The 26,345-nt window shown below is 35.0% G+C and overlaps 1 protein-coding gene across 5 annotated transcripts in view; it reads right to left on the reverse strand.

Annotated features, from left to right (window-relative positions):
- LOC110106675 (delta-1-pyrroline-5-carboxylate dehydrogenase 12A1, mitochondrial) overlaps positions 1–26,345 on the reverse strand; it is a 54,289-nt gene that overhangs the window by 10,140 nt on the left and 17,804 nt on the right. For all 5 annotated transcript variants that reach the window (XM_020836633.2, XM_020836632.2, XM_020836631.2 and 2 more), the window contains 8 exons: positions 16,704–16,761; positions 16,519–16,632; positions 15,799–15,882; positions 14,464–14,568; positions 9,183–9,296; positions 8,293–8,424; positions 8,072–8,161; positions 5,610–5,699 (listed from right to left, as the gene is read on the reverse strand). In XM_020836633.2, the coding sequence (XP_020692292.1) occupies positions 5,610–5,699; positions 8,072–8,161; positions 8,293–8,424; positions 9,183–9,296; positions 14,464–14,568; positions 15,799–15,882; positions 16,519–16,632; positions 16,704–16,761 (787 nt within the window). The remainder of the gene's footprint in view (positions 1–5,609; positions 5,700–8,071; positions 8,162–8,292; positions 8,425–9,182; positions 9,297–14,463; positions 14,569–15,798; positions 15,883–16,518; positions 16,633–16,703; positions 16,762–26,345) is intronic.

Raw genomic sequence — 26,345 nt, forward strand, 5'->3', positions numbered from 1 at the left:
AGAAGGAGCAAAGTCAGCGGGTTTAGGGGTTTCGGCAAGTTAGGGATCGGGATTTGCGGATGGCTTCGACTTCTGACTGGAGGAAGCTGTGGAGATCAGAGGCTGAAAGCAAGTCTTCGTAGGTTAAGAGAAAAAAAATGATCCCTCTCTCTCTCTCACTCTCTATCTTATCTATCTAATCTATTTATCTATCTATCTCTCTCTCTGCGGATCAAACAAATCGGGAAGGTGGGCGGGAGTCGGACAAGAACGTCGATCTGCTGGCTTCGTCGGGATAAGTTCGACGTGAAGGAGATCGAGTGCAGGAAGAGGTACGTACCGAGGCTTGGAGTTCAGCACAGTGAAGCTAGATCGAAGGTGTGGAGGTCTGGGTTCTTCATTGAAGTGCGAGAGAGGTCCAGCGACGGAGTGAAGGAATCGGGTAGGGCCGTATGGTTTTCGGAAGGCTTGCGAAAGGCTCAGATACTAGAAGGAAGAGCTGAAGCTCTTCACTCATTCTCCTTTTAATGATGCTAAAGAGATGGAGATGATACATACAAGGGATGGGGTCGACAACAACGCCGTTTGCAGGAGGATGGCACGTATGGCGACGGTGATTTGGCAGGAATTTTGGTACAGTACATAACATTTAAGCAAAGAAAATTGTTTTCTTTTGTCTGCTTAACTTGAAGGTCAACATTCATCAAATCACTCCATTTATAAAAAGTGTTCTAATATGATAAGTAACCTTAACTCTACTCTGTTTTTAAGATTTATTCTGTGGTTTTTCCTATTTCTCCATATCAAAAATTGAATAAAAATTTGCCAATATTCTCATTTTTAGTAAATTTTTCAACGTGTAAAACTTCAGATATTGGTAGATATCATTCCCTTTGAACATTTGGGCTTATATTGAATTTTCACAGGAAAATTTTGCTTATATGTCATTTTTGTTAAGAAATTGGGCAAGTAATACTAAGGTTTATAAATGATCAAGAGTTAGTGTATTACACTTGGATATGAAATACATAATATTGCATTGATTTATTTTTATTCATGCGGTTTCCATATATTTGGTATAATACATATATAACATAGCTGATGAGCACATTGCTTTATTTTTTATATTTTGCATGTAGAATGCAATGCAATGTGTATATTTAATGTTGTGTATTATATCTTATTATGATGTAATATTATTTTGTATAAAAGTGAAAAAAGGTGGTTAAAAATGGATTGATTATTCAGATTAGTTGGAAAAATGTTATCGTGTTTGTTTTTATGAACAGAAGAGAGATTGATGGGCTTTCCTTTAAATAGAATTTGTAATGTATCCCTAAGTGATGTGAATAAGGTAATAAAAGAATATTGACTGAATGATACGGCCAATAGACATAAAGTGATGATTTCTTATATAAAATCCACCAAAACTTGTAATTTATGATATGAGATTGATTCCCTGACAATGGATAGACATAACTAAGATTTGATTTCTATTAGGATTCAGTGATGCGGACATCCAACCGTCCAGCCAATCGAGGTGGAGCTGAAGATCGGACGTACCGAGACTCACTGTGTGTGTTATTTTCGTTTATTAAGTGTATTTTAATTTAGTTTTGCAATTTCCCTTTTACCCTCTTTTTCTTGATGTTAAGCCCAAGGGGCCAATGTGTCTTTTAATTTCTTCTTGAGGCCTATATATAGAAGCCCTTCTCTTGTATTGGATGATGGATTATTGATACAAAAAAAAATTGTGTTTTGCACTTGGGTTCTTTGGGAAGAACGTTAGTGAAATCCGTTATGGCAGGAAGTCGGAGTTTCCACCAGCCGGCAGGATGTCTCCGGGCTCGTGGTGTGAAGTCCCTGGAGAAGGGCAACGTAGTACCCGTCAGTCGCATGATGTGTCCGGGCTCGCGGTTGTATCTTTGATATTTTGTTTATTTTCTTTTGTTCCTTCTTATTGCTCTTCGTCGTTATGTTCATCTTCTTCCTCCTCCCCATCTTCGTTGGCCACCGGATTCACCTCCACCCGAAATCCCTCATACCCTCTCCATCTCACGGCTAATCCCTTCATACCAAGCCCCTTGCGCCGGAGCAAGTTCATTGCCGCCGCCCCTTTGGCTCCCACAAGCCGCCAGCTTCCCAGGCAACCACGCACCGCCGGCCCTCCACCCGTCCCCTTGGCCCCATCCCTCTACTAGCGCTGGCCTCTCTCCATGGGATTGAAATTTGAAATTCAAATCTCCCATGAGACAAAATTGACTTTCCTAAATTAGATCCTTAATTTCAGGCAATCTTCTTAATTGTAATTCAATCCCAATTTGAAATTCAAATTAAGTTAATTGATTGCCTTACTTTAGGAAACTTCCTCGTATAAAATTCTGAGAATTCCATTAAACTGCTTTAATATTATGCTATGCTGGGGCCTCAATACTGAATTCTAAATTCACTTGAATTTTAAATTCAAATCTGAGGACATTCAATCACCTCATTAATTCCTAAATGCAAATCAATGAGCTTTAATGATTCCTTATTCTCCCAAGCCGTTACCTTCAGCTTTTCTCATAGCCATTAAGGCGTGACTCCTCCTTTTTCCCGTTGCTTTAATTACTTCCTACAACTCCCATAATTCCTTCTTCACATCCCACCTGTTCAAATGGCCTTAGCCCCACCTTCCAAATTCTGTAGAGGGAATTAGGAATTAATTCTTTATTTCAATTTCATTCCCGTAACTCCCCACCTGGCTGAATCTCCCAAATTCCCCAATGCTTGCAGTTATTTCTTAAATCAAATCATTGATTTAGGAAATCAATTCCCTTCTTCCCCTTTTCTCTCTCCAATACCTCTCTTGACTCACGGCTAAATCCTCCATCTCAACTCCCTACCTACCACACTTGGAAAATCTGAAATTGTTTCAATTTTGCTGGACAGAAAAATTGGAATTTTTGGAGTTGAATTATGCCTAAAGTCTACCCAGGTTTTTGTGATTCTCTTTGAGATGAGCTTGGAGCTTGTTTCCCCTCTCCTACCTAGACAAAATCTGAGTTTCTTCTTAGTTTTTCTCTTCCCCATCAAGCTGAAATTTCCCAAGGCATCACCTAGGCTTGCATTCAGATTTTTGAGAGAGGAGATCCTCTCCCTAGCAAAGCCGGCATTTCCGTTCTACATCAATTAGTCTACATGACCTAAAACAAGAAAACACCAAATGTTCTAACCTGCTTACATATGCATATGATATGTGTATGCATGATAAATTGCATAAGTGAAATTATATAATATGATATGAACATGATACATGATATGACTGATATAAGCATATGACAAGACTTATATGACTGATAAGATTGTTACAAGAATATATGATATATGATGTTGTACGACATAAATAGAATAAATGTACACTTGTTTGATATGATAGATAGAAATGATAGAACATAATAATCCTTTAAATTGCTACTGATCACTGAATCTAAATTATATTACTTCTATTGATTTTCATTAGCAGTATAAAAATACTACTACTCATATTAATTAATATATAATTTTACAGTTACATGTTCATATTTATTTGGATTAAAAGATTACATGTATACCGTTTCTATTACTTTGCATTCATTATAGTTGTAAGTTCTAATAATCTACAGGGTAGTTAGCTAACTCTATGATTTTATATGTTTTCAAGAAGGGGGCAAGATCTAGTAGAGTGAGAAAGATCAAGTTTTATAGGTTTAGTTTTGATCTTTATATTTTGATTTTATTCTTTTATGACTAGGAATGATGAGTGATATAGTGATGTTGTAGATTGAATTCCTTGTTATTGTAATGAATTTTGAGGAATCAATATAAAAATATTTTATGTATATGATTTATAGTAGCTTTTGTTGGACTTATTTGTAAAAATAAAAAATTAATAACTCCGGTAGACTAATTTAAAGATAAAATAGGCAATTCTTCCAAATTTAGATCAAGGCATCATAAATTTGGTATCAGAGTAATGGTTATTGAAAGAATTAGATTGTAACCAAAGCTATAGAATTGATTGAGATATGTAGAAATGGGGTAATTCTAATGTGCATTCATTTTTGCATTTGTAATTACATACATATATATGATTAAATTATAATTTAATAGAAAAAAACTATACTGAGTGTGATGGACCCATTTGATAATGAAGCACTAAATGAGCAGAGTATAGTAGCCCTAGGAAGCTTTGACATTATATTGCAATTCACCAGTTTTTTAGCTCAGTTGATAGTGATAAACATAGTAGACAGGTTGGGAGCATGAAAACTAAAGAGAATAAGCACTTATAGATATTTCATAAGTTGAAGCCCTCATTACTTAAGGGAGTTGTAGAGCCACAATTTGCAGAGGACTGGCTATTGAGAATAGAGAAAATTTTTTAGAGCATGCAGTGACTAGAGAACAAGAGAGTACCACTGACAGTGTTCTTATTTGAGTGTGAAACTGAGAAATGGTGGATAGGATAGCACAAGGAGAAATTCCAAGGAAAGATGAATACAGAGATTATTTGAACAGAGTTTGTTATTGTCTTAAGAGACTAGTTTGTACCCCCATCAACATGATAGCAGATGCAGGAAACTTTCATAAGGCTAGAGAAGGGATCAAGATAGTGATGCAATACAAAATTGAGTTTACTATATTAGCTAGGCATATATCTCACCTGATCAGTACTGTTGAAAAGAAATGCTACAGATTTCTAAGAGGATTAAAGGATAAACTAAGGCATCTGTTAGTATCACTGAGGATCCAAGAGATTTATGAGTTAGTAGAGAGTAAAACTGGTAGAAAATAATTTAACCATTCCCTAGTCTAGATAAGACGAGCAAAAAGAGAGCATGTGAAGAAGTAATAAGAAGAGAGAGTAGTGATAAGAAAAATAGATTTGCTGATGTTAGGAGAGGACACTAGAATGCCCCCAATGTTTGTAAATCTGTAACCAAGAATGATGAGTGCTAAAGTGATGTTGTAGATTAAATTTCTAATTATTGTATATGAATTTTGAGGAATCAACATAAAAATATTTTGATGCATAAAATTTACAATTGTTTTTGTTGGATTTGCTTGTATAAATAAAAATTAGTGGCCCTGGTAGACTAATTTAGTGATAAAATAGGCAATTTTTTCAGATTTAGATGTTGAGGCATCACAAGAGGTACCATTTTACAAATAAAATTGTAATTTACATATTAACCAATATGCTATTGCTGCAACATCAGAATCTAATCAGAACATGTAAGATACTTAACAAACTTCTCTCTTATTGTCTTGCTTTAAAGAAATCTAGCTTCTCAATGTTGCATTAGTTTTTCTCAGCTGCCAAGAAAATGATTTGAGCCAGATTTTGCGGATCCGACAGATATGCGATGTATGTATGATGGATTCATGGTTTCTTCTCTCTTTTGCTCTTTTGGTTTTGATATGAAGGTTAACACCCATTTCAAATTCATAATACTAAATCTGTAAGATAATTCTATATGACAATGATTTAAAATTTTGTATTTAAAGATGCAGTTTAATTATATGATAGTTAATTACAAACTGTACTTTTTGACCTTAAACAGTTTCCATTACTTATAGCTTCAAGGAAGGTGAAAAAAAGGCCTTACTGTAAGAACAGGCCCAATGGTTAAATCTTCCAATTTTCTTCTCTCTGCGAGCTCTTTTATTTGAGGAACAAGGGAAGTTGAAACCCAGTTCTGCATAAGGTAAAATACAATTTATGAATATTTCATGATAAATGCTTGCAGAAGATATAATGTGTATATGGTTTAAAGTGACTATCGATATAAAATAGGGAAAATAAAAGATCAAAAGTGAATATGATATCAAAGAAACATCCTATTACAATCATTAGATATCGTATGTAATAAAAAAATTATCAAAGAGGATAAACACACAAGTGATATTTATGTTCTTAAGCACAATTGGAAATGAGCAAATACTAAGTAGATTCTTCTAGAAGCAAACAATAAACTAAAGTTAAGGCCTAAATCATCAACCTATATTTTTGTTATATGCTAGAAATTTTACAACAATAGAAATTTTAAAATCTTTACACAAAGATCCAACACAAAAAGATAAAAATTAGAGGAATCATAATTTTTTACATGAAAAAATCCAAGACAGTCAAAAACCACGAGGCTTTACCCAATTGCAATAATACACTATATTATTATAGATACAAAAATCCGCTCTTCTCCACAATTGAAGAAGATAACATTACAAAATTGAAAATAATTGTTTGATTCCCATTAAGGGAATCACATAAGTTAGTTGAAGCAAATAATAAGGTTGGATGTTAATAGTCATACAAAATTAGTTGAATGGCAGAGTTTGAGTAATAGTGGTAGCAATTGTTGATATTAATCATCAGCGGTAATCATAAAAGAAAAACAAAGTTCTTAAGCTCTTTTAACCCCCCCCCCCCCACTCTTTCTCTGGTCAATAAAAAATGAGGTATTATTTATAAATTTTTGGAAGAAACATTTAATGAATTTTGTTAGAAATTAAAACTCTCTATCCAACCCATATTGATCCCCTTTATTATAGATTGTTTATCGGACATTTGAATGCCTCAATAATGTCAAAATTGAAAAATCTTGAGTTAATAGAATTTTTCTAACCATGCTACTCGCATGATTTGGAGATCATTTAGTCCTTTATTATGTCCCAAACTTTTCAATTATTTTTCAAATATTTGATTTAAGCTCATTTGGAATCAAGTAGGATTAATTGTGGCGCCAATGTATTTGTCTCGTTGAAATGTTTGGTTCGACTATAAGTTTGCAAAAATCAGAGTTCATGCAATCCTAAATTTAATTCCGGAAGTTTCCAAGTCAACAATTGTCTCAAGATTCATGTCAATCAAGTGACTTTTCTAGAAATGTAACGTATCAATTCTAACATTTCCCAACCAACATATCGATCATCAGAACACTCATTCAAGTGCATGCAATGTCACTCAAAAATAATATCTTAAAATTTAAATACTTGTAGTAATCGCATAGCTCTTTTTTAATAATTAGTACTTGCCAATATAATTAGTAGCTCTATATTTTTTTTCAACATTTTTTCTTCAAAGAATGGTGAAAACCAGTGTGTCCATTTGGTTGCAAGTAAGATTTAGCCTATCACCGCTAGTCTATTAACCAACTAATATCTTCAAGTTAATTGTACTGCAAACCAATTTCTAACTCTACTGAGATTTATCTTTAATCTCTAAGATAATTTGGTAGTAAGGAAAAATAGGTGGTAAAATGCACATTAATTAAGAAATTAAATAAAAGTTACGAACTTTAGTATTAGTTGTAAACTGGTAATGACATTAATTAGCAGACTAATCATGGTTATGTTTGGCAATTAGCTCAATAATAGACATTTAAAATCTTAGTCTTGACTCTCAGGTTCTGTGAATAGCGGGTAACCATTAATCAGTACTTTTTTATTATAATATTAAATATTTTTGTTAATTTTATATAATTGATTAGACGTATAGTAATAGAGTCTTTAACAAAATTATGAATAATTTTAATGGCTATAATAATTATTCAATGGATAATGTTTTACTAACTACATAATTAGTAAAAGTTAAAGATAATATGATGATTAGTAATTATGTTAAAAACTAATAACCAACATTATTTAGCATTATAACGAAATATAATTACATAGACACTACGCAAGTTACATTGATGAATCGTATTCTACCAAAGTTATTAAATGAACAAAAAATAGATTGGTAGAGTAAATGACAATAATGGGAAATGGCTTTGATTGATTAATTAATTATATAAATAAATATCTCCTATATAAATAAATATCTCCTCCACACCTCTTTCTCTGCATGCAATTACTCAAATACGCAAATCTTTTAACTGCTTGGTCGTACATCTATTTTAGATAATAAAATTTGATATAATGTATGAGGTGTTGCGCTTTCTAAGTCCCTTCTCCCAAATATTTCACATTTCTATCAAATAGAATTATGTTATGAATCATGTTAATGCAAGTTAAGGGTTGCTTTCTGTTACAATAGGGAGTACAGAATAAAAATAGTCTGAGAAAGTACCTCATGCATAAATAATATTGACTGAGCTGAGCACTTTTGACCGCTACAAGCATAGGCATCCTGATCGCATACCCATGCGACATAATCAATCTACAGGAAAGATGAGATAAGATCAAGAAGCAAATAGTTTTCTAAGGACAAACAGAAAGAAAACTAAGGAAAAATGATGTCAGGTGCTATTCCCCAAAACAGAACTGTCTAAACTGATTGCTTGAGGAGACCTCTTGCACGTCGGGACCAAGTATTTTCCAATCAAAACCTGCATCTTCCAACTTTACTCGCCCTCTCAGGTCACCAGCTAACTTTTCTGCTACTCGTGAGCTCCCAGTAAACAGAGTCATATGTGGTTTTGCCTACCAAAGAGAGAGAAAATGCAGTAGTCAAATTCATATTTATTATATACAAGAAAGTATTCTATCCAATAGAGAAAACTTACAATTGAAAATTTAAAGAGAACATTTGCTTTCAAACTTAATAATTTAGATGCTAGAGTTCACGTTTCCAATTAGTTTCTATAAGCTCATCTACTGCAAAATTTAGACAAAGTAAAAATGTAAAAAAGAAAGGAAAAGGAAGATGATATGTTACAATCTCCATAAAAGAATACTTATGAGGAAGTTGATAAAATGAATTTAGATTGCTACTGATTAAACTCAAAATATAAAACAGAAGGGCATAGAAATGAGGTGATGAAGTATGCTAGATCACTTGCAAAACTGAGCAGAAAGTGAATTCTTTAAGTGCTTAATTAGCAAGAACAGCCATGGTTTCTATAGAAAATAGAGTGCATTTTTAGTTATTTTGTAAGAAACTCCGAACTGCAAGAAGCACGAAAAGTATCTGTGGTGGGCAATGACAAGTTAATAAAAAGGGCGTACCCTATGCATGGCACTCCCACTAATGTAAGTTCTCAAAAGGTACTAATGTACGCAGCTTATTTCTACTTTTGTAGAGAGGTTGTTTCCAATGACTTACACCTAGGATCTCAAGAATACAGTAGAGGTTATTAACTAATGCACCGGACCCACCCTCAAGCGATGACTAGATAAGATATATTGGCAACTCATTATGACTTATTGCTTTTCTGTGAGGTGTTATGAGAAAAGCAAACCTCCAGCAAAAATTTGTTCATAGTCATGCCATCTGTATTGATGAAGTCCACGTCCTCCTTAGGCAGCCCACACTCATGAAGTAACCGGATCATTTGCTCCATCACAATGCACACCTACGAATCAAATCACATTGATGATTCCAATGCAAGAAAAAGCATATATGAATCATATCATATAAATTTCAGCAATCTCAATACTAAATATCCATGTTCAGCGTCTGCTGAAATGGAAAAGATGTTGATCATGTGCCATAATAAATAAAACAAATGATTGTACAAGAACTTCCAACAGAGTTAAAAAGAATAAATTGCATAGCTGCTGCTGCAGTTACAGATTTCACTCCATTCATTTTGTAGGTATTGAACATCACTCAATTCAGATTTAATGAACATACTAACTATTGAGTCAAAATAAAGAAATAATGCTGAAAAGACATGAAGTTTTACATTTGCATTGCTGAAATGCACTATCTTATCAAGGATAATTTCATGCATCACTGAACTTTATTATCCTCATTTCCGCTGATTTGTCTTTCAGAAGTCTTACAGTTGTCTTTTTCTTTAGAATTCACCAAGCGGAAGTATTTCTCACTATTAAATCTCAGTCGTCCCTTGACATTTGATCCCACGGCCACGATGGGAATCCGTGAGAGGCTTACTTTGTTAAATCCCAGCCATCCCTTAACAGTTGATCCCACGACCAAGATAGGAATCCGTGGGAGGCTCACCTGGATCACGTTGATCTTCTTCCATATTAGGGTGAATGATTTAAGAAGGATTATATTAGAGAAATTATGCATGATTTAGTAGTTATTTATTTCTTTATTAAGAAATCATGTATAGATCTATAAATAGAGATAGTTTTCTGTAATAATATCAAGCCTTTTCCCTCTCCAATTCTATGAATTTAACATGGTATCAGAGCCAGACATTCGGTTTTTTAAAAATGAGAGCTTGAGAGAGGGAGAGCTCGTTCTTGCATGATGTTATAACCAACAAACATCCTACTCCTCCTTTTGACATCACAAAAAAGGAGAATAAACCGACCGATAAAAGCAATAAACAAAACAAACTACAACGACAAAGAGAAGCTACAACACATCACACAAGACTAAAAGTAAGAAGGTCTTTCATAAAGTGGTGGCGGTGTTGGCTTAAGTAACATTGAATGGTAGAAAACTGGTCACTGAACCATGCTCGATCTACCTCGTGCTGCTGCTCCCAATGTTGAGTACATTCCTGGAAGTGTATCCAATCTCATCTTCATGCAATCAAATCTTTCTACCAATGTGTCGTAAACCTGGGGCTGGTATGTTGGTGCTAGTGCTAGTGTTGGAGCTGCTACTAGTATTGGATGGTCTCCCCCTTCCTCATCGAACTCATTCTCCTCCTCTGTGGGCTCGTCCCTGCAGTGTCTATCACGAAAGAGAACATGGAAGGAACTATCAGTATAGAAAAATAGAAAATATGTATGTCGGTGCAGGATACGTAAGCTGGTATTTCGTATCTAAGACATAAGCAACTATGTGTGTCCTAGAGCTAGATTTTGCCTATGTCAAGCTCTTAGTCATTTAAAGGAGCTAAGATTTTGAATATATCCAATAATCATATTAGTAGCATCAAACTCTGTGCCATACATGATCAGCTAGGTGACAACCAATAATAGTGGGGTGATCTCCAACCTTAGGTAAAATAGAGGTTCTAAGGACATGCTAGATGATATATGTATTCTGAGTAAGTGTATGGACAAGTGACTAGTATTGATTCAGAGGGGTATTTATAAAGATAAGATTCATCGTAGTCAAGTCATAATCTCTCTTATTTGATAAACTATGTGGCTTTATTCGTACGATAAAAAGGTGTAAATTTTCATCAAAGTCTTGATAGGTGATCTCTACAAAATGCCTACAGATATAGGAATGCATGATGGTACACTCAACATTAATTCATAAATTCACAAAAAATTATAAAGAAGTTCATAATTGAAATGAAAAGTCAGTGTCAAAATAAATTGATAAGCAGGAACTACGTGCATGCCTGAGGGAGGATAACAGGCCCTAGTGCGTGTGCTGGAGCCGAACCGAGCAAGGAACGAACGATTGGAGAGCTGTTGTACATGCCATCAAATCCTCCACTTGAGGAGACCTTCCTTTCCCTAAATCCCAACCACTTCTACATATTCCCGATTTGCTACCCTCAGATTTGGGAGATGCATAATAAGATCAAAGCCTCCATCTTGACAACATAAGAAGTCAACATCTCCCGAGATCATCGCCATTGGGATCAATCCCTAAAATTGAACAAATGCCACTTTGTAACTCACATTCTCACCTACTTCGTTGCTGCTGACGGAATTGTCATTGAGAACCTTGTTGGTCATATTTGGACTAAAATCGGTTTGACGGATTCAAAGCTAGCCGATCGAACAGTCATGATACGTGGAGTTGCCCATACAATGCATGCAATGGAGAAGAAGATGTCTTTCTTGGTGGTAAGGCAGTTCACTGCAATAGTCATGAATAGTCATGATACGACTATGCTGCACCGACACTTCTTCTCAAAGAGACGTGCAATGTCCAACACATATCCGACACGACACGCGTCTGATATGCCTCCGACATGTATCAAGCACGCCAAAAACTTGTCAAATTAAAAAAATATTAAATAAAAATTGGACACGCATGCTTTAAATATTGTATGAATTCTTTTAAATAGAATTTCTTGTATTTAAATTTTTTATTTATTTAAAATATAAAAACTAAATTATTTATTTTATATCCACAGCACCAAATCAATCCCTCGCACTCAATACCTCATTCATCGAATATTTTCATTTTCATTTCTCTTTAGCAGGTCATGACTCTAGTTTCACAACAATGTCCGATGTCATCTCGATATCGAAGTCTGATGTCTTTACAACATTAATATTTCAAAATCATCTCAACGTCAAAGTTTAGCACTATCTTGATATTGATACTCGACACTAGCAATTTCTACACCAACAACTTGACAGCTCATCATTGTCGTACGTCATCTTAACATCGACGACTAACACCCTCTCAACATCAACGACAGGAGCCCTCTTGATATCAAAGCCAAATAATTATTGTATAACATCGATGCTCAACTCTTGATAGTATTGTTGTCTCCTCTCTCGATGCTTGATGCATGATATTGACGCCCGACTCTTGACATCTTAATATAAATTATTTTAAGCCTAAATTCTAATTAAATGACTTAGTATTTCTAAATTACTTTTAATATTATACTTATTCAATTTTATACACTTTTTTTAAATATAAAAATTATAATATCATATTCAACTCGTGTCCATGTCCTATATTTTCAATAATTGACGTGTCCCGTGTTCGTGGCATAGCAGTGTCGTAGTGTCCATGTCTATGTATCATAGGCATATAGTGATCTAAGAGTTGATGAGCATGCAAATGGCAGATGGTGAAATACGCTACTTCCCTAAGTAGGGAGTCGATCGTGGATATCGAGGGTGAGGCTACCGAGAGATTGAAAGACTTAATCCTAACTTGAAGGAGTTGGAACTTGCTAGTTCTCAGGTTCCCGCATTGGCCTTCATTGTCGGAATTCTGAGGAATTTAGGTTCCCACCACCAGCCTTCATTACTGGAATTATGAGAAATACATGTTCCCACTACCATCCTTCATTGACGAAATTCTAAGGAATATTGGTCATTCCACCAGCCTTCATTGTCAAAATTCTAAGGAATATTGGTCCTTTTGTTTCCTTTGTGCATCCAAAACTGAGGAGAGATGGAGCGAGAGAGCTCCTACGTTCGTCAAGAAAGAGCCAACATTTCCCTCTCGTGCAAGTCTAGGGCCGGGACAAGCAAAAGTGCAAGACCCACACTCCATCCTGCGATCAAACAAGAGGGATTAAAGCCCTAACATGCGCCTATGCGGGGCTGATCGAACAAGAGTCTGTTTAGGTGGAATTGGACGACAAATTTGTATTAGGGCAAAGGCTAGATCGATCGGATCGGAAGAGATCTGCTAGTTGAGTGTTGAGCCACTGGAGACATTTTTCTGTTGTTATCCCCGCAACCCTAAAAACAATTTTTTTCCTTTCTACTGTCGTGCTTTCATTGTCGTCCTTCCCTTGAGAGCTGAGAGGGAGACAAACACGAAAAAAAAAATAATCTACTTTCCTGTTGTCCCACCACCAACCTTATTGCATTTTCCAGTGCCTTGAAGGCCAATGCTCAACGGAGCCATATTGCTTCCCTACACCTTGCAAGCTTGATTGATATAATCTTCATCGCTATTATTTGTTGCCGCAACGTCTGAAGCTAATCCCTCCCAAAACTTTTACCAAATGGACGACTCTACGGTGAACCAAGAGACTTGATAACTCTAATTTTTTGTGATTAATTACCAAGCTTGGAATGACAAATATGTATTTCCCAACTTGAGGAAGTATTAAATCCCAGCTGTCCCTTGACACTTGATGCCACGACCAGGATGGGTATCCATGAGAGGCTCACTTGGATCACGCCAAACTTTTTTAAATGTCAATCATCCCCTAACACTTGATCCCAAGACTAAGATGGGAATCCATGGGAGGTTCGCCTGGATCACATTGATCTTCTTCCATATTTTGGTGGCTGATTTAGAAAGGATTATATTAGGGCAATTATGCATGATTTTGTAGTTATTTGTTTCTTTATTAATATATCCTGTATAGATCCATAAATAGGGATATCTTTGTGTAATAATATCAAGCCTTTTCTCACTCGAAATCTCTGAATTTAACAATTACCCCTATGGTGAAAAAATTCGGCAAGAGACACAAGTTTGCAGCACTACACCGACCTCAGCATGCGACTTCACTTTCTGTCCAGTAAAGCTATTTTTGTTCTAGACCCTTCACATTGCAATGCTTGCTTAATATTAGTACTGCTTTGCAGACATCATAATATTGTATATTAACAAAAAATACAGCAAAGAACATGCTAGAATAGAATTTACAACTAAATATATTCATTTAACTTGTCTCACTGGTGCCAATTTAGAATAACCAATCAAAATAACATGAGATTCTGAAAAATTACAGTTTTTTTTTTCTAAATATAAAGCAGGATTGTTAGATTCAGACTCGAATAAATTCACAATAATAATCATCCTTGCTGACATTCACCACCTTCTTTTTTTTATTTGTTCAATATCAGAATTAGCCAGCCAGTACTGGTTTAATTACTGTCTTTAATGATATTGAAAATATTCAGACTCAAGAAGTTAATTTCATGTACCTTGCTATCAACTTTAAGAACCGGTTTGTTTCCCATATAGAGGGCACCCATAAGTTGCAGCAGTGGAATTTCCAAAGGGAAATTGAATGGAGTGATAATTGCAACCTGTGTACACCAGCATACCGAATTTAACATTTTTGGCATCAAATTAGCATGAAGCACTACTAAGATGATGAATTTGCAGAACTGTAAATAGTATAACACCGATTGCTAGTTAAATTCAAAACCATGATCTAAAAAGTCTATAATTTCATATAATTTGCATCAGAGGGTAATTCTAATACGTTCTTACACCACAATCTGTCGCATATTATGACTGGCAAAGCTAATGCCAAATAGATGTAACCTGTTTCATGCATGAATAAGTTATACATGTTAAAAAAAAGTCTGATCAAATAAGTTGAGTCAGCCAGGCTGAATAATTAAACTTCAGTTAATCATTTTTTACATCTGCCTAATGTAAATGGAACTTTAAGGTCATAATGTGCAAACTTCTAGGGGAAAAAGTTAGCTCAAACACAAAATTACCTCATCTTACAGCAATATGATTTGAGCTCAAATCCTCTGCTCCAGCCTAGCTACTTTCATAGCATTTTGCCAAAATTAGCTCAAGCGAATTTTCAGGAAATATTGTACTTAGTAATAATACGTGTGTTTGAATTCTAAATGCCAATGCAAACAAAACCAACTGAATTAGCGACTGAGGAGAGACGAGTGCTTGACTAAAATAATGAATAGAATAGAAAATGGAGAGTTGGGAAGCTGTAGAATAATGAACAAGGACAAGAATAACTACTAGACGACAACCCAAAAAATAATAAGTTCTAAGGAGGAGGGTAAGCAAAGCACAACATCAGGTCACACCTTGTTACCACAAAGCTACTGTTCCTGTTGATTATAGCCTTAAACACCTTTGCATTAATTTCAATATTCCGGACACAATGGCATGGTCTATTAAGTGAACAGGCGACTTTGCGCAACATCACATCTGTAGATCATCCTTTTCATTATGTTCGATCAAGTCAATGTAATTCAAACTCATTTCTTGCGACATCTCATCAATTGTCCATCATTCTCTTCCATGTACTAAATTGATCGTGGTGCACATATGGAGGTCAACACAGTCAATACATGGACATTCACTCTGTCAACCTAAGAGGGTAACTAGAAAGCCAACTTTATCTATGGACGCATACTTATCCAGAGACTATATCCTTCTTTTCTAGCTTCTAGGCCAATCACTTTATGTGATCCACCAAATTCCCGAGCATTTGTGAGGCATTTCATGGATATCTCGTGCTGAAAAGCTAAAGATGCAGAGACAAACAGTCTTACAGGTCCATAAGGCCAGCGATAGCCATTACTCTGCTGTCCAAGATGATTGCCAGGTACTGCAAATGATCTCGCAAGGAAGCGGACCTGCCATTTAATAGAGTGAAATGAGAAACTCATAGAAGGCAACAATTTACAAGTTCTAATAACAAGGAAATTTTGTTTTGACATGATCAAGCTGACAAACTGAGATAAAATGTTTAAGTAAGCTTACAGCATTATTACACCCAATGATTGTTTATTTTAGTTATTACAAATAATGGATTTGACTTTGCTTATAACAAGGACATGTAATCCAGTAATATTTTTTTATAGGCAATTAATGATTTTAAGGAATTCAATATACAAATAAGTAATTTTAAAGTAAAGCGCAAGGCCTTATGAAGCTTTCTAAAGTGAGAAGCTCAATGTTTTGGCTGAATAAAGAATATTTTAGGAACTTCTCACTTTAGGATTTTATTAGGTTTATGAAGATCTAAAAAGGGATCTAAAACTCAATTTGTAGCAAGACCAGCACAAAAGGAGTTTCCTAGTGAATATATGTCTCAGCTAGGAGGAATAACATATAAGAAGCATCATCAAGGAGAATCAGAACGCTTGTAACCATATTATTAGGTTGGAGAAATCTCTTCAACTACACTAATAGGATTAAAAATATTCTGAGAAGAATGAAAACTCAGCCTTGTATGAATTTGAAATTATAGCGAGTGAGGGAGTTAATACCTGGTCTCCACAGAAGTTCTCTAAAAACTTCTGGGTAACAAACACCTCTCCTTGAGCTTGCTTGTAGCTCTTCGGAGAAACTCTTTGAATAAGTCTTGCAAAGAAATTTGATACCTGACTCCATGCAAAAGTAGGCATTAGTTGCACTGTAAAAGACGAGTTGCTTTATTCTTAAGGGTTTCTACCTCAGGTTGTCCAAGCAGGTGAGCAGCTTTGGTGGATATGTCTCCATACAATAGATATCTGCAAATTGAAAAATTATTAGAGGTAGAGTAAAATAATCAACCCAATAATGCTTCAAGTTGATGGACTCAACAGTTCAGAAAATAGAAAAACAAACAGTTCATTCATGCAAAACTCATGGTTTGCAAATGTAAAAAGAAAACAAAAAACAATACGAGGTAATTATGGAACATCAGCTGAGAATCAAAGAAAACAGGAAAGATCATAAATGAGTTTTAGTATATATTAGATATTGTATGTCTTACCATAAAGGCCTTGTGCTAATATGAGCTAATGGAAAGTATAAAAAATAAAGTAGTCACATCTTCAGTAAGATGAAATAATTCTATGTAAATCACAATATGCACTAAATTTTTTTTATCATATAAATAAAACATAAGAGTAACAACAGGTAACATGATTTTTTATGAATTTGCAACATGAATTGACTAATATAAAAATGTAAACAACATGACATACGCATACCTATCATCATCACTAGCATATTAATTAACCTTATCCCAACTATTTGAGATTGTCTACGAATCCTCATTTTCCATTGTTTTACGTTGAGTGCAGCACACTGTATTAAACTTATTCTTCACAAATCATTTAGAACAACTGAAATCAATATAACCTTAGATTACCCATTTTCCTTTCTAATCCTCAAATACCAACTTTACTCATTTAGTAAGCATATTTTCTACCTTTCAAAATATATATACAAAACACCCAGATCTATTTTCAAGTACATTATTTTCAATAGATATCACCCCAATAGTTTCTCTAATATAATTATTCTTTAATTTATATTTCCTAATTTTGTAACACATCCATCCAAACATTCTCAATTTGTAAATGCTCAACTTAAATATCGACGACCTTTTATTACCTAGCATTTATATCCATACAATACTGTCAGCCTAATTATAATTTTATAAAATTCAAATCCTCATAATATTCTTTAATTGCATTTACTCCAAATGTACTTCACCATTTTAATCGTTCAGTCTGAATATATAGAATGTGCCCTCACCATCATGTTAGCCTACTAGATAGAGAGCTCATTATCCCCATCCTTGGCTTGACTATCTGATTTGCTCATGTTGGAATAGACTTAAAAAAATAAAAAATAAAAAAATGTTGGAATAGACTTATTACATGGCGGTAGTTGTCCTTGGGCTTGTTGATCATTTGCAACACTTAAGTTGTCTCAATTGGTGGGTCCCCCTCTATGATTAACTATTAATGTTACAATCCTTTCATTCATTGGTCAATTATATATATATATATATATATATATATATATATACTTTGAATAATAAATTTAACAAAGATCATCTTGATGTATTGATTGAGAGCTCTGATTACCAACTAAAAGGTTTTGTGTGAGTTTGACTTAACTAGCTTAAATATTTCAATAAATAAATAAATTCACAACTTAGAAGAAGTGATGTCACTCTTCCCATGGAGAATAGATGCCCGGATTTCTCCACCTTCGAAGACTAAAAATATCTAAAGTTCCGGTAAAAGTAGTATTTAGCTTAAAAAAGTAAGCCAATGTAAAGAAATCTCAGTTTCTACTAACTTGACAGAACAACAAGAATAATCACGAGAAGCTACTTATTCTGCGGATGTATTTTAGAACTAGCATGGCGTGAATATAAATTGTTTTCAAACTTGTTTAATAACTTTCAAAGTTAAGGTCATTTTTGAGGGGGGAAAAAACAAGCTGGAGCCTAATAATTTTTGTTGTTGTTTGGTTTTTGTTTGCAGACGCTTGGATTGTCGCATGCACTCTCTTCGCTGATGTGGCTATGCGGTCCCGTTGCTGGTTTTGTGGTAAGCGTTTGATCCTGCGAGCACTAAGTTTTACGGACAATTAAATATTGTTAATTAGATGTGTTAAAATTTTGTGGCTATATTTCCATTTACTCATCCATTATCATCGCTCTGAAAACATTATCACTAACAGTTTTAGGAGATTGTTTGAGAATGGATCCTAGTGATATTTTCGACTAGGCATTAGCTCTATGTGAGCTGAAGTAGTTTTAATTTGTCCACCCCGGCAAACTATTGCGGAGGGTGGATGAATTTTTCTTTAAGTATTCAGATGGTTGATTTCAATTTTAAATATTTTTGGGATTTTGAGATTTTCTGTGAAGTTTTGATAAGCATTTGGGTGGCATTTGAAAATAGTTGTGAACCCCTCCGGTTGAGATCCACATTCAACACGGTAATCATCGGGGTGTTCATGGGGTCATTTCCATTTGAAAATATTTGAATTTTGTGGATGAACCTTGTCCACTTTGTCGAGCCATCGATAGATGATCAGGTTTCGTAGATTTTATGCCTTTATTAGTGAATTCTCTTGATTATAGGCCTTGAAGGCCTAATATGAATGTATTAAAACAAATACACTGGTCGCCACAACAGTGTATTTGTTTGAATGTTCGAACCCTATCGACTCCTACTGATCCGCATAGAAGGATCAGGTTCGAACTTAAATTCACTTATCAACCCGCGCAGCATCCCTAGACGTCACGTGTTATACCAATAACATGCTCGCCGGGGCCCATGCGTGTTTGGGGGCATTTTATAATTGTACCATGTCTACTCCTTTTCATCTCCTTAAGAGAATCGGGTTCAAATTAAATAACCCGTGCAACATCCCTAGACGTCACGTGTGTACCAATAACACGCTCGCCGGGGCCCGTGCGGGTACTTGATTATAAACCCCCTTTTAGTGTACCTATGTGTATACAAACTACGGTGCACGTGCAGGGATATTTTGAAATATTTGTGAACGCCTTTTGTCCGCTTGCATAGAAGTTGCGGATTCGGTGGCATGGCGTAGCAGCTTCTGGATCAATTGTTTGCTACTTTGTACAGGTAGACTGTCGTGCACTACTTGTATGATTTATGCGGGTAGATGTAGTGCACTAATTAATCTCCTGGTTAACTCATAAGTTCTTGCATTTGTTGTGGTCTTTTGACATTTGTTTGTGAACATCACATCGGGTGTATGACATGATCTTCTACTATGATCGTAGGAGTTGACATTCACTACATATCTTTGCTTATAGTGGATCAATGTATCTTTCAACCATTGATTGATTATTGATTGTAGCCATGTTGCAACATTTATTATCTACTGTTGATTATCATCATCATACATGTGTATGTTTGCTGCACACCAGTCCTCCCAATTTTGTTGGAGACCAAAATATTTGCTTGCATATCACTATTGATCCTGGGTCTAGTTGTATTCGTCATTGCTCCAACTTTTCATGTTGACTGTGAGAACATTTGTGCCACCATTACATGCTAACCCTCGTGACATATTGGGGTTTGGTATTTGCCTATGCCTCTTTCAATTCTTCTAGCAACTATTACATGCTTCTTTAAGACAATATAGGCTTTTATCAGTGCTTGCAAGTGGATGTGTCAGGGGGATATTGTATACTTCATACATATTGTAATGAAGAATATCATTGACTCTGATCTTGCTGTTTGTTTAGAAGATCCTTATTCACCATAAGCTCCGCTTTCATTTGTATATAACCTATAGAAGTTATCATTTTAATTTGGACAGTTGAGTATATTTCTTCTCTTGTGATTCAAGTTCAAACTTGGATTGCCCACTTAAACTGTTCAAAAAAAAGATTTCAACTTCCTCTTCGATCCAAACCAAGTTCAACTCCGAGTCCCTTGTAGTTACATTGCGCCACTTGCAAGTTCAAGATGAGTTTACGTCCATTCATCCCTTTGAGTTCAAAAACACTTCTTGCTCATGTTTTGATTTTAAGTATAATTCTCCTGTTGTCCTTTGTTCCATTCACATTCAAATTCATTTAGATTTCAATTTGAACTTCTTTATTCAATTTGGGTTCAAGCTCCTTGTAGTCACAACTTCTAGTTCAGTTCATAGAAGTCAATGTTCAAGCCTGCAAGTCTTCCTCATCTGATTCAAGTCAAGTTCGTGTTCTCCTTGATGTTGTATAGTTCAAGTTCAGTGTCCACTGTAGTCCAACTCAAATCTTTGTTTGAGTTTAAATGTCCAAGTCATGTCTTTGTTCATTCCAAGTTCTAGTTTTGATTTGAGTTCCTTATAGTTCAAGGTTGATTCAAGGTTAATTCAAGTCTTTGCTCACATCATTTGATTTCCAAATCAAGTATGAGTTAAAATTCAATTAAAGCTCAAATCAAGTTTGGGTGTAATCCTTTGTAGTTCATCAAGTCCCTTGTACCACTTTCAAGTTCAAGCTTATTATTGTTCAAGTTATAAGTCCACATCAAAGTCCCCTGCGTTCAATCAAGTTCACTTGCATGTTCAAATAGGTCTCCTTTGTTCAATCTGGTTCGAATTCATAAGTCCCCTGTAATTCACTTGAGTTCGAGCCATTCTTTTGTTTCGTTTGCATTCAAATTGAAGTTATTATTGATTGTTTAAGTTTGAATTAAGTCCATTTGATGCTCCAATCAATGTCCAAGTAAAGCTCCATATTATCCCAAGTACGATCTTATGTTTACCCGAAATTTCGGCAGCCTTCCGGCGTCTCCCCCGTTTAGGGGAAAACTGGGCCTCCCACCACGCTAGAGAAAAGCGTGCACGGTAGATGCCCTCGAAAGAGGACACCGCGGTCGTAAAATATTTGTTCCCTCACCACGCCAGAGAAAGGCGTGCATGGGGTTTCGAGCACCGGTTTAAAAATAAGCAATTTATATTTGACCCCGCCTCGCCGTAGGCGTCGCACCGGGTTCCCTTCCCATCACGCTAGAAAAAAGTGTGATTTATAATTAATTATAACTCATTGATATTAATTAATTTTAATAAATCATAATTAATCAATAATAATTAATAATAATTATATTTTATAAATTATAATAAATTAAATTAATTTTACTCAAATTTAATTATAATTAATTAATTAATTATAAAAAAAAACATGATTAATTAAAAATAATAATTCTAACTAATTATAATTAAAATGACATAATTATAATTAAGTATGATTATTTTATTTATAATTTTTTTATTTACCTCTCTCGGTTCGACGGATTTATGGGATTTGGCCGAGAAGCACGTGAGAGGTAGTAAGTTACCTTCACATCGGCGAGCTCGCAGTTATTGCTTCCGATTAAAATGTCGTAACTTTCGATCAGATGGCAAGGGAAGCCGTTGAAGGAGGCTAAGGCAAGGAGAGGTCGGTGGCTCTCTCTCTATCTCTCTCTAGATCGGAAGAAGCAAGGGAATCGGGTTGTGTGTGGAGTCGAGCATGGAGAACAGCAGCCGAAGACCTCCTTCGGTTGGGTATTTAACGAACAAATGAACCTCCTCGAGCGGGGTTTGAGCAGAATTCGTGGGATGCGACGCAAGCGGCGCCGAATCAACACGATTTCGGCAAGGTATCGCGGATCCGACGGGTAAGAGCAGGTATGCATTTCATTTCGTTTCATTTTGGGTATTATACAGAGGTCAACAGAGAGGAGAAATGATTTGAATTTTATGTATATTTCCTTGCAGTCTCTTGCCCCTCTTCTTACACAAAAAGATTCTAAATTAAAATTGATAATTTCTACCCATGAAAACTATTGATTATAATAAAAATAATAGAATATATTATACAACTTACACATATTCATTACCCTAAAAATTTGAAAGGAACTTCTATCCCTTGAGCCCACAATTACAAGTGATGGATTAGATAGACGACAAACTTTGTAATCACGTGGATTGTCAAGTCGGTCACTAGAATCACTAATACATGTTAAGTTGCAGAGTAAATACTTTTTATGCCTAACTTGGTGGTGATATTCTAAAATGTAGAGCTCCATAGCCCTTTGGTTAGGATGTCAGCCAACTCCATGTATGTTTAAAAATATAAGATACATATTAGTTATCTCTAATTTTTTTCTTTGATGAACGATTTTTATGTGCATAATTGGTCATCTTGGATTGGATCACGTGCGATGTTGATGACTAATTTGTTGTCACTATAGATGTCAAATCAAGTCAACGGATCAAGTTCAAGTCTGATCGGAAATTGAACCAACCCGAATACCCGTTTAATAAATAGGTCAAAAAATCTAACCCAAATCGGACCCACTAGCAACCCAAACCCGACCCAATAACCCATTTTAATTAAAAAAAATATTTTTATAAGCTTATTAATCATAAATTTTAGATTAATTGATAAAAGAAAAGAAGATTATACTAATAAATAAAAGAAATTAAGAAAAAAAATTAAACGAGCCAATTTCGAGTTGAACTCAGGTTGACGGGTCAACCTGAACCCAACTCATTTAATAAGCGCATCGAAATGCATGACCCAAACCAGACCTATTTATTAAATGGATCAACTCGAAAGTTTGGGTCATTTTTTGACACCCTAGTTGCCACAATATAATTTCATAGCATCTTCTCATTTTACTCCTTAAGTCATTCAGATAATCCATAATAGTACACAAATCCCTTAAGACAAAGCCCAAAATTCAACTCTAGCGCTAGATTTCGATATCACAAAAAGCTTCTTACTTCTCCAAGTAATTGGCTTCGCATAAAGGAAAATGTAGCAACTAGTAGTAGACCTTCTACTACTAAAAGATCTTGTCCAATTAGCATCAATGTATGCTTCTAGATTGAGTCATCTTTTTCTTTTGAATAAGATTCCTTTTTGTTGTTGGTTTGGAGTATTGAATAATTATATATACTTAATGCAAATATGTTTTTAGATTATGCTCCAATATCTTTTAAACACTTATAATGTATGACATGTTTAGCCTCATAAGGGAAAGATAGATAAGCTTCCTAGTCAGCATTAATACCTCCCTTTGTCAACTTCCACACTATCGCCTGCCTATCTAAGTTTATGGCAATACTCGATTAGAACTTTTGAAGGCATGCATCTTCTAATACTTGTTGCATTTAATAGATAGAGAATGTATTTTTGTTGAGAGATAACTATCCCATCTCTATGTAAGCCACTTCAATTCCAAGGAGACATTTGCTTGTTTATAGATCTTTGACATCAAATTTTTTAAATAATTGATCTTTCACTTCTTATTTCTTCAAGATATATCACAATCATGTCATCCACAAACACTATAAGTGTCACGATCCAACCCAACCGGGACGGATCCCATCACGTTGTGTCGCAACGGATGTACCCCAGGATCGAATTTCGGAATTTGTTTTCAGACTTCTCTTCCAATTCACAATTAAAATACAGAAATACAGAGCTACCACAACATCCAAATATACAGAAATTCATCCAAATATTTCTTCTTTCTTTTCTAAAAAAGAATCATGTACATTACAGTGCATGACTATAAACGAAAAGGACAGAGCGGAATAGAAAAATAATCAAGACTATACAAAAATCAAAAGTACCAAAAATACCTAATCTCAGATCATATACAAAACGGCTAATCCAACACTTCTTTTTCTTTCCCAGAACCTGAAAATCATGAAGATAACCACAGTGAGCCAACAGTTCAGCAAGATCACACTAGCCAATCAAAATCTCCAGAAACTCATTTCAAAATATTTCACCGAATTCTAAAAACAGTTCACCTCGAATCACATAATCAAAGAACGAATCACATAAGCACAAAATCGAAATCTCAGAACAGAAATGCATATCAATTCATTTATTGATTCAGACCGTCATACATAATTCATATATTCGTACATAAATCAAATAATCAACAGAATTCAGATCGTCGTACAGAACAGATCATACAGAACAGTTAATCAGATAATCAGACAGAATTCAAACCTTCATACATAACAGATAATCATATAAAATCAAAGAACAAAATTGTACAAATCACATATTCAAATCAAATTCCAAATTATATATCAAATCATAAATCAGATCACATATATCTGACACAGACATAATCTAAAAGGATTATAACCCCTTATGCCTACCTTCCCGGACATAGACAGAATCTCAAAGGATTCTGGCTCTTTATGTCTCCCTTTTGTGCTTATAACACCAGAACATATCAAATATACAGAATTATCAAATCAGAATTCATTTTCAGATTTTCCGGACCCAGATAGAATCTCAAAGGATTATGGCCCCTTATGCCTCCCTTCCCTGACACAGATAGAATTGCAAAGGATTCCGGCCCCTTATAACTCCCTTCTGATATCATTCAAATCATATCAAATATCAAATCATTTTGGATTTAAAGAAATCAGATTCATATCAAAATATCGTCAGATTGTATAACGACAGACAACAGAAATTCAACAGATCAAAAATTCACAATTTCAGAAAATTACCAAATTACCAGAGATCGTGTAAAATATCATTTCAAAGCTTTTATTGTACTGAAGCATTATTTTTCAACATCCAGATAATTTTCTATTCGATAAAAACTCTGCATAATTCAAAATACCCGGTGAAAAACTTTCAGAAAATATTCAAAACGTGCAAAATTACAATCTCAACAACATAACAAAAGTTACGCTGTAAAAGTTTTATCGGTGCAAAGTTATACCCGTTTTTTGCTAACGAAAAAAAAATTTTAAACAGAAAATCCGTCAAAAATCACATTTCTGAAAATTGAGAAAGGCATAATGTGCCTTACCTCGAGTCAATTAACTTTCCCAACTATGGAGACGGAAGAAAACGGACCGAAGTCGCCCACAACGCGGCTTTTCTTCCTTTCTCCCTTCTCTTTCTCTCTCCTGCTTTCTATCTCTTCAAAAATCCGGTCAAATGTGATATTTAATGGGCTGAGATATTTCGGATCGTACGGACAATAATAAATTTCGTCCCGGGACGATCGGCTTTGTTGCCAATTCGTTCGGATGATAATTAATTTCGTCCCTAGACGATGGGCTATATCAAAAAAATTTGTTATGTTCGTACAGACTAACTCAGGTTCGTACAGACGAACCTACACTGTTCAGTTTGTACAGACAGTTCGTACAAACTAACCATACAGATTTTCAAAACTTTCTTCAGTTCGTATAGACGGTTCGTACAGACTAACTTAACAAAAAAAAAAATTAAAAATAACTTGAAAGTTTAAGAGTTTTACAATCTATTCACCTTAAGAAAAATGTCGTCCTCGACATTCCCAAAGCAAAACTGAGTCAGAATAGACTTGGATACAACTGCCTCATATTAGATTCCTTCTCCCAAGTAGCCTCTCTGGCTGTTCTATGCTTCCACTGAATCTTAGTCATAGGAATCTATTTACTTCTCAACTGTCGCACTTCATAAGCCAAAATCTTTTCAAGCTCTTCTCTGTACTATTGATTTGCCTGAACCTCAACATTTTCAGCAAAAAGTTTCTTTCCAGAGTCAGATATCTACTTTCTCAAAGAGGATATGTGAAACATGTTGTATACATCAAACATCTGATCATGTAATAATAACCTGTAAGCAGAATTTCCAACCCTTTCAATGATTTCAAAAGGCCCGACATACCTTGGACTATGTTTGCTCACTCTTCCAAATCTGTTAACACCTTTCATCAGATTGACTTTGACATATACAAAGTCACCAACCTGAAATTTAACCAATCTGTGCTTCTGATTGTAATACTTCTACTGTCTATCTTGTGCAGATTTCAACCTTTCT

Source organism: Dendrobium catenatum, unplaced genomic scaffold (assembly GCF_001605985.2).
Source record: "Dendrobium catenatum unplaced genomic scaffold, ASM160598v2 fragScaff_scaffold_998, whole genome shotgun sequence".
In the NCBI taxonomy this organism is placed as follows: domain Eukaryota; kingdom Viridiplantae; phylum Streptophyta; class Magnoliopsida; order Asparagales; family Orchidaceae; genus Dendrobium; species Dendrobium catenatum.